This window comes from Polypterus senegalus, chromosome 14, assembly GCF_016835505.1.
Source record: "Polypterus senegalus isolate Bchr_013 chromosome 14, ASM1683550v1, whole genome shotgun sequence".
NCBI lineage: Eukaryota > Metazoa > Chordata > Cladistia > Polypteriformes > Polypteridae > Polypterus > Polypterus senegalus.
This window is the reverse complement of record NC_053167.1, coordinates 56609921-56625009: the sequence shown is the minus strand read 5'-3', so window position 1 is coordinate 56625009 and position 15089 is coordinate 56609921. Positions and strand designations below refer to the sequence as shown.

Genomic DNA, 15089 nt, shown 5'->3' with positions numbered 1-15089 from the left:
TTTGTATAACAGGGTTTGTTTTTTCTGAGCCTTTTCCATGGGTTCTTGCTGTTGTGATACATGCTCCAGAATGTTAGTGTAGGAGTTAAATTTCTCCACACACCTTTACTTGACCTGGACAAGGAGCCACCTGGGTTGTCACCTATTCAGGAACTCAGAGTACAGAAAAGCCAGTATATGATTGGGGGTCCTCTGCTGTCATGCAAGAGAGGATGCAGTCTTTCAAATTAATGATTTTTTTAATCAAATTTCAATTGACACTGCAGAATGATTGTCAAAAAGTCGGTTTGCTCCTCCCAGCCTTCTTTGACTGGGTTATAGAGCCCTCTGGTTTATCTCACATGCAGCAGCTCAAAGTTGGATTGTTTGTGCGCACAAAATGATGAAATCAAATAGAATGGAGAATAGGGTGCTTTGTATTGCCTCTATCTGTCTCTGTCACACGTTAGAAAGCTGGGCAATTCTTGTGTTTGCTCAAAAACATTAAACGCCATCAGTAATCAGTTTTTCTTTTTTTGCACTGAGATCTAGATACTATATCTACCGTGTTTTCTTTGAAATATATTTAGTTTTATTGCAAAAGAATGTAACTTGTTCTTAGCTTTTTCCATAATGTCCCAACTCTTTTGGAACTGAGGTTGTATTCATTTTTTCATGTTTCTCTTGCTTTCTTCTTCCTTTGTTCATCAGTTTGGAAAGGTCAGAACCATCACAACAAGATCCAATTCTATCAAGCAAGGCAAGGATCAGCACTTTCCAGTATTGATGAATGGAAAGGAGGATGTTCTTTGGTGTACAGAGCTTGAAAGGTGAATCCTTTTTATTTTAGTACAGGTCGTTTTAGTACTTTGTAGGCACTCTTTGCTCAGTTCCTGAAAAATGCATAAATAAAAGAATGGTGACAAGTGCTGCTTTTTCTTAATATGTATTATTTAAAACTGTACCAGTCTTTTTTCATTTAAGAGAATAAAAAACGGGAAGTGCCATGCAACTAAAACAGTCACAATCATTGTTTTCATGTTACAGAAGAGAAAACTGGAAGTCAGCTCACTTCAAGCTGCTTTCAGTCACATGTAAAAAAGAACACAAAACACTAGAAATCAAATAAGAGGAGACCATTTATTTCATCAAGCTTGCTTGTTTAAATATGTTTGAAGCTTCCAAATGTTCTGAAGGAAACAGGAATGCGACAACCAGTGTGCGTAATCATTAAAAGGTTCTGAAGTGTTTGTCCTATTATGTCATATACTGTAAGATGAGGGGAAAACAGAAAAATAAAAGGGAGGCAGTAAGCATGTAAATTTGATTGTCAACATACTGAAGCTGACTACAACAAAAACACGATGCCATAGCTTTTCATTGTGATTAACAATTTTTATATGTTACAATAAGATGAAGAGCACTGAAAAAAAATCTAATTTTAGAAGTTTGTTGTTGTACTACTCATTCACAGAAATGATCCATTGTGGCACTATGTACACATGGATGGTCTTATAGATTATGTTCAAACATGAAACACTTTCCCTGTTCTACCACAGCGTTACTGTCCTACTTAGTGATTTTAACAATAGGTGCTCTTCTGTGGATTCCATTGGTCCTCCCCAAAATAATAAAGTTAAAATACATATTGTGTATATGTTATTGGTTTAAAGAGAATGCATCTGTTTTCTTGTGCAATTTTAATATGAGAATAGTCTCATAAATCTTGACAAACAAGGCAGTTATTCTTGAATATATTTATCCATTGTCAAGCCAGTTTATTAGAGTTCAGAGTCATGGAGGCTGAAGCCAGTTCATTGTCACCTCTTAACTTGACACGAGTAAAGCTGGCACTCCAGAAGAAAAACCCATACAAAGAAAAAGAGTGAGTCCCTATCCTGTGGTTTGAACCCAGGACTTTGTAACAGTGAGGCAGCAGTGCTACACTATGTGTTGTGCTTTACTGTTAAATATATGACAAATACATAGCCACTGTAAATCATTTACTTCATTTGTTTTATACTTCCTGTTTTTTGCTTCTTTGTCAAGAATCTGCCTTTAATAAAGGCACAATAATGATACAAAACAAATCCTGCACTAATTACAATTGCTAAGTGATTATTAGAGTAAATGCAGTATTCAGCCTGTTTTTCATGTCAGAATTTTCACAAAAAAAAATTAAAATAAAGTACTATTACAATGTATTTATACAAATGCCTTTTCTATATTGTTAACATTACACATTACAGAGTTTACTAAACATACACAGACTACTGTCTGATTCAGGATTTATAGTTGCATATTTATTATTTTATTTACTTTATGTGTCACATGCATTTTTGCTGACATATGTGTTCATTGGATAGTTTGCTATTTTACTTTATTTTGAATATTGAATGTGTTCTTACACTTTTTATTTTGTGAATTTTACAGAATATTTGGCTTTCCTGTTCACTACACAGACTTGTCAAACATGGGACGTGGGGCTCGACAGAAACTCCTGGGCAGGTCTTGGAGCGTGCCAGTGATACGGCATCTGTTTGCCCCTTTAAAGGACTACTTTGCCTGTGAATAGAGATTAGAAAGTTCTAGTTTGTTGCTGTTTACAGAGCACATTACTTTGTTCAACCTCAAAGCATTTTTATTAAGAAATCAGGGACTTTGGGTTGTGTGTTTTGTAGCGTGTTGTTTTTATAAAATACAAACATTTTAGAGGTGGTAAAAGTCTTCACCAAAGCATTTTGTTCCACACTGAGGGTATAAGTACAGCATAGAATGTTGGGGAGCCAAGACACATGTGGAGTATTTCTGAAAAATATTTGCATTAGGTCATGGAACAGACTTTTGTAGTAATGTTAATGTGGCTCTTCACATACAAAGCTGTGGATTTCTCTCTCTTAAAAAAAAGAGTGGAACAAATCATCAGGCAATTCTTTTGAAATATACTTCATTTTCAATCACAAGAAAGCACAGGAGACTTTTGTACTCTTATACTGAGCTAAACTCTTTGATTTTCCTTTGACTTTTCAAAATTGTAAAGCACTGTGTTTTTTCCTGTGCCTTTCATAGTTAATTTTTAAATGTGAATTTGGTACACTATGCCACTTATACTTTTCTACAATTGCACTTGGGGAAAGATGGCTAAGAATAATAATGAGGAAGAGGTATCCAGAGGTAATTACATTTCTTACAGTAGTTTGCAAAAATAAACCCTGCATTATCGTATTAAATAAGTTATACTTTACTCAGGACTTAACTCTCATTCACCTCAAAGAGTGCCTCACAAGTTTTATTCTAGCCATAGTGAAGAAAAATACAGTCTGCATCATAATGAAACTGCACTTAAAACTAAATACATCATTGATTTAGGCTAGGACTTAAGTAGGCAGCATCCTACTAAAAAATTAGACTTTCATTAAATGATAACTGGATCAGTGGGTTATTATAAAGCACACTTGACTTTCCTATGTCTTAATCATTATGCTCGTAAGCAGATTGGACAGAAATGATTACATCGACGTTTCACTACATAAAATACATGTATGAGCGTTTGTGATGGTAAAGTTGAAATTTTAAAATGTCAAGATGAGTACTGTAGTTGGAGTAGAAGGGTTTCTTTATATATCACTGGTATATTTTATGTAGATTATAAGTTGAGCCTGCATTTGTAGAAGTGAGAATGGACACAGTATCTGCTGAGTACAACAGCTGAAATCCTATGGTATGGCATGTGACAATGTCCTCAAATGCTTGTTAATCTTACTTTAAATAATATCAGTAAAAATAAACTGAGATTATGTTAGACTGGAAGTATTAAAAACAAATTATAATCATTGTGGAACAACATTATGTTCTAATACAAAACATTTATTTGAAAATAAAACTGGTCTGTAATATGTTGAGGAGTTAATAATTAAAAGGTCATTTTTTGAGTAATAGGATCACTACCAATTGAAAATATTGAAAGGAATATTTAGTTGTTAGGTAAAAATGTACTTTTACTGGAAAGGAATTATGCCTTATGAGTAGGTGTTCACAAAACACATGTCTTAAAAAGAATACCAGCCCATAGGAGTGACCTTTAATTATCCAACTATTCTGTGTCTCACATCATGTGTCCAGGTGCATGTTAGAATTTACTGTGTTGTTAAAAGTGAAAAATATATATTATCCCTGTATGTTATAATTGTATTTTATTTAGGCAAGACATAGGGTGACAGTTTTGTCTCTTCATTCAGGGCATTTACTGTATGTGATATTGTTATTTTTGCACCACTTTTTTTTTTGTTTGTTTATTTTTCTCTTTCATGCCATAGAATCAGAAACCAGGGAGACATATATGTGCAGCACTTTCATCTGGAGACAAGCTGTACTTTATTGTTAACTAACAAGAGAAAACATTTTTTTTATTCCACATACACATATTCTTGCCTGTGATTTCAGTGTATTAAAACCATGTAGCTCCATCATATGAAAGGCCTTTTATGCTTAAGTGACAACATTCTTTTTAATGTTATTTGAAAATTACTATTTCGATGGGTGCACTCACGAAAATAACCAACAACCTGGAATAAAACATTATCTTAGTGTTAATTCAGTGTGTCTGCCTAAAATGGAATAATAAAGGAAATAACAATCAGGGGAAATTGCAAAATAGCAGTATGACTTCATAAACAAAGAATTATGCTTTACTAAAAGTAAGACATTTCAGTCTTACACGTTTTAAGTTAAGACTTGAGACACACTTTCAAGATGTGTCAGCCATTTATTTGAATAAGCAATTATTTGTACTGTATTTTTATAATCGGAAAAGGTTTGCATCTTACCTGTTCAGTTTTCCAAATAAAATGGCACAGAATGCAACTTCTAGACCATCCGATACAGTAAGTTAACTCGTATTGTGAAGTAACTAAGTTAGAACATACATTTTCAAAAACTGCTTGCAACTTTAATTTTTTGTATCTTTAATTGCTTTAAAATTACTGTGCCTGCTTTTGTCCTGCATTTTAACAAAGATATTTTTAAAAAGATTGATACCTAACTAAGACTAGTTTAAGTAAAGTCCAGACATCACTGCTTCCTGTGGTGGTGTACATGTGCCCTTATTGTTTCATTATAGGCATACATTGCTTTAAAATAGTCTTTGTTATACTGAGGCCAGAAAACCAAACAAGAGATCCTGGCATTGTTTACAAATTGAATTTGTGCATGTGGCTTATGATTTATTACAGAATCAGCCATGTGCATTATTAGTTTATTTTTCATGTGTCTTAATGATTCTTCTTTCTCGTGGTTTTGGGTATATTACACCATTTGGTGTTACTTTTCATAATAAAGGTTGTTATAGCTAATAGGTTAAAATTTGTTATCCATTTATGTAATATTTACAATGTAGATAACTAGGATGCATTTTTATACTTGCTTACTGACTTGATAGAAAGTTTTGTAATAGCTTTGGTAAAAATAACATCATGTATGTATGTATGTCTTTATATAGATATTCTGTATATAGATGTCTTTGCTTATGTGAGGTGTTGTGCTTCAGCCATGATTGCTTCTGTAGAAGTATGAAAATCAGGTTTCATTATAGTGAACAGATAATACAGCATAACCAGCATCACATTGTTAGTTCTGCCAGATGTCTGTCCTTACACAGGTGTATTTTGTGTCATCACAATTCAAATATAATGCCTTACTGAGAGCAGATCACATCGTGTTTATGTATAACAGTCGACATGCAATGTTAAAGAATTGTGTATATGTTCCTATCAGTTTCCAGCTGTATAACCATAAGGCGATGACCAAAAAGTTGTAGTTTGATAAAAACTTGTATATCTATGTGAAAACTTTCATGTTTTCTTCAAAGAATGAACCATTTTAAAGCATGTGTAAAATGCATCTTAAAGTAATAGTTCATTGTATGTGCTTTTGATAAATGTAACCTAACAGTTAGACATTGTATTTTTATAATATTTTTACTATTGCGCCTTTTTTGTTCTCTTTATCATAGGGCTCCATTGTTCTAAAAAGTGTACTTTAGGTAAAAGGGGACAAGTTCATCATGCCAGTATATAATATAGATTATTATTTTCTTAATATTGTATCAGTAAAACTGACTTGAGTTTATGTTGTTTTATACTGGTTTGTTTTGTAACATCTCTAGTTTGTTTATAAAAAAATAATAAAATGACTTAGTTGTGGTAGCTGCTCAATGGCCCAAGTGCAGCTTACAAAAATGTTAGCAAAAAACATCTGAAATGGAGCAAGCAAGAAACTGTTCTTGATAGCACAACAAAATGAAGAGCTCACCTTTACTCATGCTGAATTGTGATAGCCTCATCAGGCAGATCTTGCACGCTCCTTTAAGGCTATGTCACAGTATGCAACTTTTCCAACAGTTTTCAGTTGTAACTTGTATTTACATAAATTACCGAGTCAAATGCGGTCACCACACCACTGTGAAGCCATTAGTTTAATGTGACATATGTAATGACTAACTCCAACTAGTCTACAACTCACTCTGATGAAATCAAACAGCTTTAATTTTGTCAATAGTCATAATGGGCAGGCTTTGTGTGCATGAGAACAGACAACTGAAAGTACAAGGCATAGAATACATTTCGACCCCACAACTGGAAGAGAAGCTCATCAGTCTGATGTCTCATGTTTTACATACTGTATAACATAAAATGGATAAAGGTGTCAAGATTGTGGCAAAACTCCCCATACTGGTTAACCCTTCTTATAGCACTGACTACATCAAGTGCTGTGATTTTACAACCTCTGCCCCTTAAAACAGCAGCAATCACAAGAACTGTGACAGTAACAGCGCTTCATAAAGGTATGGGCACAAAAACAGACCAATAAATAAAGCACTCTTGTGCGGGAGCATGCTGGCAGATCATTTTCAGTACACAGCTAGGTGGAGAAATGTTTATAAGGACACTTCGAAAATGAGATTAAAATAAACATTTAGCTCCATATTTTGGAGTTTTTGTGCTTGATCGGTCTTGCCCAGCTGTTGATAATCACGCTTTGCATGGTCTGAAAGAAACCAAGATTGCAAACTCATGGCCATCAGTGAAGTAAATACAGTAGTATACAAAACGTCCAGAATAGTCAGAGAGGGAAGCTTTGAGATACTTGGCCATTTGGAAACAACATAAATTAACAACAAAGGGGAATCCCCATCTAATGCTCAATGACTGACTAACCTCCTACAGCCTGGCTCAACAAGAAGCATGTGGCATGTCATCTTCTTCAAGTGAAGAGGGATAACATAATAACTGCAGCTGAGACATGCTATTCAGTGACCACAAGAATGACAGTGGCAAAGGAAATACTCCCTCCATGCCCGCCGAACAAGGTTACAGACACTGCATGTTCTGAAAGTGGTAGCAAGAGTCCACTTCTAGAAGGACCTGCAGTCAAGTGTGTGTCAGTTCCACCATGCAGAATTGATGTTTGTGTGTTTGATTTATGTTAGACAAATACATTTCACCATTATGAAATGGCAACTAATAAACAGTCACATTCAAGACTTAATTAGCTTTCATTCACCTACTGTCCTCCAGTCATGTGAAACATGTTAAGCTAGAGTATTAAGACAAGATTGGGTGTGTCTCACACCCCAGACCCCAAGATACAACTGAGAACACAAGTATCATGTATAAAAAGCCCATGTTTATTTGTTGAAATTGTCCGTTACGCAGCAAACCATACAGGGATTGAGATTTCATTCTCCCTCTCCTTGTCTCTCCTTGTCCTCTTCCTTATTTCTTAACTCCAACTCACTGAGGTGGAGCGGTCTCGTTTAAAGCTAAATCTGGGGTTTATTTTCAGATCATTAAAGGCATATTCCAGAGCAACAGGGAGAACAATGAAGCCATACCACAAGAGTGCCTTTCAGTGACTCCAGAGGTTGCTATTAGGACTGCTCGCCAAGACTCGTAACTTAAATGGAGCCCAACCAGGAGTGCTGCCAGAGGTTTGCATCCACCCAGTATATATAGTGGGGGAACATGTTGCCTGTCAGTCAGCCCTCCACTGCTCCTCCATTATACTGTGCTCTCGTCGAGGGTAGGTACCAACTTCTACCCTGGCCTGGTCACATGATCATATCTAACCTTAATCAAACTAGTCATGTGAAAAAGTAATGGAAACTGCTGACTTTTTCTACATATTTCAATAGGTAAACAGTGCCTAAAGATAAAGGTGATATACTGTTATAATCTAAATGAACAATAATGAGGATTCATCCTGTGGAAAAAGTAAGTATACCTTGTGATGGATGGCCGGCTTCATATTCCGGCCCTCACCGCCAGGAGGAGCTCTCCCAAGAGCATGGACGTGTCCCAAGTTCCAGCAGGGCCTCATGGACTATGTAGTATTTATGCGCAGCCCTGCTGGATACCTTGGAGACCACTGAGAGTCGCTGTCGGGAGGCCAGTAGACTCATTTGTGCACTATGACCCGGAAGTTTGTCACATGAAGAGCGACGGGCTTCCGGGGTGAAGCAAAAGTACTATTTACCCTGACCCGGAAGGAATAAGGACTTGTGGCCTGTTGGCCAGGAACACTTCCGGGTCAGGGACTATAAAAGGACTGTGGGAGCTCCCAGACGGAGAGCTGAGCTGGGTGGTAGGAGGGCAACGCGTCTGGGAGTGGAGGATTGGTTTATTTATTATTAGAGTATTGTTATTGTTTATGAGTAGTGTGGAGTGGAGGGTGCTTAGTGCACGTAATTATTGTAATAAAAATAATTATTGTTGGACTTTTACCTGGTGTTTGGCGTGGTACCTGAGGGTTCAAGGGAGCCATAGCGCCCCCTACTGCAACAACCTCTACATTTTTCACCACTTCAAAACCTTGAAAAATACAATAAGGTATTCCAGATTTGGTGCCAATGATTAGAGCCTCCTTAGGGAATATGCAGGTAGAGCCCGTCATATTAAAATCGCAGATATTGAGGGTCTGGTGTTGTCTTTGTTTTTGATTTGTGTGGTGTCATCATGACAAGATCAGAAAAGCTCTCCAATGGCCTCAGAATGAAGGTTGTGGATGTCTGTAAGTCTGGCAAGGCATTTAAAAAGATCAGATTATTTGTAATCTTTCATTCCACCATAAGGAAAATCATCTCCAAGTACTGTAGATTTCAGATGACTGCTAATTTGTCCAGGACTGGCTGGCCCAGCAAATTCAGCCCAAAAGCTGACCTTTTAATACTAAAAGAAGTCCAAAATTTCATCTCTGGATTTGCAGTCAGAAAGAGATATCACAAGTTTACCTGCATGTGAGGTGTGCCAGAAAGAAGCCTCTACTGTTCAAAAAGAACATTAGAGCAAGACTACAATGTGCCATTGAACATACAGGCAAAGATTGGGCCTTCTGGAGCAATGTCCTCAGGACCAGGTGAATCAAGATGGTTGTTTGCTTACAGTAACAGTGGACATGTTTACCGTAGACCAAAGACGGCATTTCAGGAGAAGAACTTCTTACCAACTGTAAAGCATGGTGGCAGAAATGTTACAGTTTGGGGTTGCTTTGTTGCCTCAGGGCCTGGGCAGCTTGCACTCATTAAGCCAACTGTGAATTCTCCATCAGTGTGCTCAAGGAAGAATGTGAAGCCATCTGTCTGGAAGTTGAGCCGGAAATGAGCCTTTCAACAAAAAAATGATCCAACGCACACTAGCCAATCTACATAGGAATGGTTCAAAAAAAGAAGAAATAGAGTAGCCTAGTCAAAGCCCTGATTTGAATCCCGTTGAAATGTTGTTTAGTGATTTGAAATATGCAGTTCATGCAAGAAAACCACATACATCTTGGCAAGTGAAGGAATTTTGCATCAAATATTATAGCGAGTTGATGTCAAATACTGATGGGCAGTTGTGCAAAACCCCAACAAGAAGTTATCGCTACTAACAGGGCCAAGGATAGACTTACTTTTTTCTCAGTGGACCATTAACATCTATTAATATTTTTGTTGAAAAAATGGTAAAAACACACATTTTCATTGTGTTTGCTCAATTATATAACCTTTATCTTTAGGCACTGCCTGCATGAAGATCTGCTGTTTGCCTATTCAAAGTATGTTGGAAAAGTCAACAATTTCCATGTAGTGTAATTACTTCTTCACAACTGTACTAAATACTGTTGTATGTACAGTATATATATATATAGTGGTGTGAAAAACTATTTGCCCCCTTCCTGATTTCTTATTCTTTTGCATGTTTGTCACACAAAATGCAGTTTTTAAATGATGGTTTTTATTATTTAGGGAGAAAAAAAATCCAAACCTACATGGCCCTGTGTGAAAAAGTAATTGCCCCCTTGTTAAAAAATAACCTAACTGTGGTGTATCACACCTGAGTTCAATTTCCGTAATCACCCCCAGGCCTGATTACTGCCACACCTGTTTCAATCTAGAAATCACTTAAATAGGAGCTGCCTGACACAGAGAAGTAGACCAAAGGCACCTCAAAAGCTAGACATCATGCCAAGATCCAAAGAAATTCAGGAACAAATGAGAACAGAAGTAATTGAGATCTATCAGTCTGGTAAAGGTTATAAAGCCATTTCTAAAGCTTTGGGACTCCAGCGAACCACAGTGAGAGCCATTATCCACAAATGGCAAAAACATGGAACAGTGGTGAACCTTCCCAGGAGTGGCCGGCCGACCAAAATTACCCCAAGAGCGCAGAGACGACTCATCCGAGAGGTCACAAAAGACCCCAGGACAACGTCTAAAGAACTGCAGGCCTCACTTGCCTCAATTAAGGTCAGTGTTCACGACTCCACCATAAGAGAGAGACTGGGCAAAAACGGCCTGCATGGCAGATTTCCAAGACGCAAACCACTGTTAAGTAAAAAGAACATTAGGGCTCGTCTCAATTTTGCTAAGAAACATCTCAATGATTGCCAAGACTTTTGGGAAAATACCTTGTGGACTGATGAGACAAAAGTTGAACTTTTGGAAGGCAAATGTCCCGTTACATCTGGCGTAAAAGGAACACAGCATTTCAGAAAAAGAACATCATACCAATAGTAAAATATGGTGGCGGTAGTGTGATGGTCTGGGGTTGTTTTGCTGCTTCAGGACCTGGAAGGCTTGCTGTGATTGATGGAACCATGAATTCTACTGTCTACCAAAAAATCCTGAAGGAGAATGTCCGCCATCTGTTCGTCAACTCAAGCTGAAGCGATCTTGGGTGCTGCAACAGGACAATGACCCAAAACACACCAGCAAATCCACCTCTGAATGGCTAAAGAAAAACAAAATGAAGACTTTGGAGTGGCCTAGTCAAAGTCCTGACCTGAATCCAATTGAGATGCTATGGCATGACCTTAAAAAGGCGGTTCATGCTAGAAAACCCTCAAATAAAGCTGAATTACAACAATTCTGCAAAGATGAGTGGGCCAAAATTCCTCCAGAGCGCTGTAAAAGACTCATTGCAAGTTAGCAAAGCGCTTGATTGCAGTTATTGCTGCTAAGGGTGGCCCAACCAGTTATTAGGTTCAGGGGCAATTACTTTTTCACACAGGGCCATGTAGGTTTGGATTTTTTCCCCTAAATAATAAAACCATCTTTTAAAAACTGCATTTTGTGTTTACTTGTGTTATATTTGACTAATGGTTAAATGTGTTTGATGATCAGAAACATTTTGTGTGACAAACATGCAAAAGAATAAGAAATCAGGAAGGGGGCAAATAGTTTTTCACACCACTGTATATATATATATATATATATATATATATATATATATATATATATATATATATATATATATATATATGTTTCATTATTTCTCAGATTTGTCAGTGTGCATCATTTAATCATTAAGTGTTCAAAGCAGGTCTATGGGGACTTGTGCTGGTTAGCAAAAGTCTTCTGTGACAATGAAAGAACTGCAGGCCAGGAGCTGCACTATTTTCAAATGTGTGTGAAAGTATAGGAGCAGACAAGAGTGGAACAGGGACACAGAATCTGATCGTCAGAGTCCAAGCTCATGTCTGGTATATGAGATGTTTGGACCAAATGATATACAGTAAGTGAGGAAAATCCAGGCAACATTCTGAGTTCACGTTTCCTTAAATGGATTAGGCAGGGAGTCGCATTGAAAGTCCATTCGTAGGAGTGTAGACCACGACAATCTTGTATTTTATACTTTATATGACGCTATCAGCTAGATGTATAGCTTTTATCTGGGTATTTAATTGGTTTTGAAATCGAGTATTGTGCATTACATTCAATATAAGAGATAGAAGTAAATTATTCATAGAAGAACCCAGAGCATACTCCAGGGTAGAACTGTGCATTATTTATAATTAAAGGGGTTCAAATGTGAGAAATGCCAATTATCTCAGCCCAGGACATGTAGTGTCATGGAAAAGCCAAACTTTACGGAAGCATAATAGATGAGCATTCACTCTGCAATGTCAGACTACAAAGTACTGGTAAGGAGACGTCGCTCTAAGCAGCCTTCTACAGTTATTTTTCCTTATTTTACTGTAAAATGTCAGGCACCCACCAATTAAGCTCAAAAGTTATAAGTGACACTAATAAAGCTATGCCACTCCTGTAGTTTCTTCAGCAAACATGTAAGCTGCTGTTAGTGTAAATGCAGAAGCACAAGTAGACCTCATGATAGCTCTTGAAGTTGTTTGTGTAAACGCTGAACTCGCTGGCATCACATTGTTAGTTCTGCCAGATGTCTGTCCTTACACAGGTGTATTTTGTGTCATCACAATTCAAATATAATGCCTTACTGAGAGCAGATCACATCGTGTTTATGTATAACAGTCGACATGCAATGTTAAAGAATTGTGTATATGTTCCTATCAGTTTCCAGCTGTATAACCATAAGGCGATGACCAAAAAGTTGTAGTTTGATAAAAACTTGTATATCTATGTGAAAACTTTCATGTTTTCTTCTAAGAATGAACCATTTTAAAGCATGTGTAAAATGCATCTTAAAGTAATAGTTCATGGTACAAAGTACTGGTGAGGAGACGTTGCTCTAAGCAGCCTTCTACAGTTATTTTTCCTTATTTTACTGTAAAATGTCAGGCACTCACCAATTAAGCTCAAATGTTATAAGTGACACTAATAAAGCTATGCCACTCCCGTAGTTCTTTCAGCAAACATGTAAGCTGCTGGTAGTGTGAATGCAGAAGCACGAGTAGACCTCATGATAGCTCTTGAAGTCGTTTGTGTAAACGCTGAACTTGCTTTCAAGGCAAGCCGCCATTGTGTTGCAAGTTCTATTACGCTGGCCTATGGAGCGGAATGCAGCCGTTACGGAGTTCTCGACACCGGCTTACTGTCACTGTGCACGTCACTCACCATTTCTTGCCTTTTTGGTGCGTTCACCATGTTTGGGTTACCAATTTGCCACTGAATTGAAAGGGTACTTCACATGCAGGTCACGTCGCAGTACTTATATTGGAAGTAGTTTATAGTTAGCCTACATGACATGGCGATTTGCCTTTTGCTGCTCGTTTCCTTTGTATATTCGATTAACACGTCTGCATGACCCCTAAAATTAATCAGAATGCATTTAAAATATTCGTTCTTCAAAAAACCTCTGCTACCGATAGACTAGCCGTTCGATTTCAGGTTAACCATGAGGAGGCACGTCTACCGTTTGTCGTGCACATGTTGAACAACTGGGAGCAGCGGAGGGCGGCTGTCGAAACGGCGTTTGCGACCGCACTGCAGTAGAGCTGAATACGGACCGGAGGAACAGGAAGTGCGGGCAGAAGTAAGCGGGCTATTGTGTGGTAACAAATGAGAAGTACATTCTGCTTCTAGCCACGGGGAGGTATTTGCATAAACGGTAAACTCTGAATGTGTTGTAACAAAAGAGCTTTGGTCAACTTTCAAAGCTGCCGTTCTATGGTCTTCCTGGGTCGAGGCAGAGCTATCAGGTACAGATGATCTTGTGAAAACCTAGACCTTACCCCCTACTGTGATTTAATTTACTTCATTGTATTCCCGAAAGAAGGGTGGTGTGGTGGGCATTGCTGCTTCAGAGTCATGTGTGTGAATCCCATGCCTGCTTGTTCATATAGAGTTTACACAATCTTCCCGTATCTGCAAGGGACGTCCATTCACATTCTCAAGGATGTGCTGGTTAGGCTCTTTGCCAGATGCAGATTGACCAGAATATGCTCTGAACTTCCGCCACACTGAATTGAATTAAGAGGGGTTGAGAATGTTACATCATTCCTCATTGCAGATGAAGAACTCCTGCATAGACAGATGGAGCAGAATTTCTCCCATGCAGTGACCCAGGTAGCAACTACAGGTGGCATAGCCAGTGTTTTAAGTCCAAGGAAGAAATTAGCACTTTCACACTGAGCATCAGGAATTGAGTAACTTCCTTTAGTATCTAAATGAGATGACGATCTTACCTGCGCATCCTCTTTCTGACACACCAACACTGAGGACTTTCAGCAGAAGTGTGTGAAGAAACGCTCCTGGGGCTCCTTTATACCTACAGCAATACGTCTCCATAATACCTCACTGGGACTGGCAAGTCAGAACTTATTTTTCTTTTTTCTTTCTAGTCTATGTGTGTGTTTTTTGAGAGTTTAGCATTGATGTTTTTTATCATATTTATTGAGTTTTTTATAAAAAGCAAAATTTCCTATTTGGAACAACTAAAGTACTCTCTATCTATTTATCTATCTATCATATAATGACTTGTATCTATTATATAGTGCCTTTCCTATCTATCTATCTATCTATCTATCTATCTATCTATCTATCTATCTATCTATCTATCTATCTGAGGATGACTTTAGTGTGGAGTTTGCATGTTCTCCCTGGGTCAGTGTAGTTTTTCTTCTGGCACACCAGTTTTTCACCCACATCCCCAGACACATACTGGTTGAGTGCACTGGTGATTTTAAATTGTTTTAATGTGAGAGTGTGTGTGTGTGTGTGTGTGTGACTGGCTGTGTGTTCTTTCCTGCCTCGCAACCCATTGTTGCAAGTATAAACTGCAGCATGATTTGACTCTGAATAGGAACAAGCAGGTTTGAGGATGTTATTTTATTAAAAAAATCAATTAAACTGGGCATATGATCAGTCAGTGCAGCACTTTTAT

The 15089-nt window shown here is 37.7% G+C and overlaps 1 protein-coding gene across 3 annotated transcripts in view; it reads left to right on the top strand.

Annotated features, from left to right (window-relative positions):
- The window catches only part of dnmt3bb.1 (DNA (cytosine-5-)-methyltransferase 3 beta, duplicate b.1), a 171474-nt gene extending 165369 nt beyond the window's left edge, over positions 1–6105 (top strand). For all 3 annotated transcript variants that reach the window (XM_039735312.1, XM_039735310.1, XM_039735311.1), the window contains 2 exons: positions 691–809; positions 2413–6105. In XM_039735312.1, the coding sequence (XP_039591246.1) occupies positions 691–809; positions 2413–2554 (261 nt within the window). In that variant the 3' untranslated portion in view covers positions 2555–6105. The remainder of the gene's footprint in view (positions 1–690; positions 810–2412) is intronic.
- The last annotated feature ends 8984 nt before the right edge of the window (positions 6106–15089 follow it).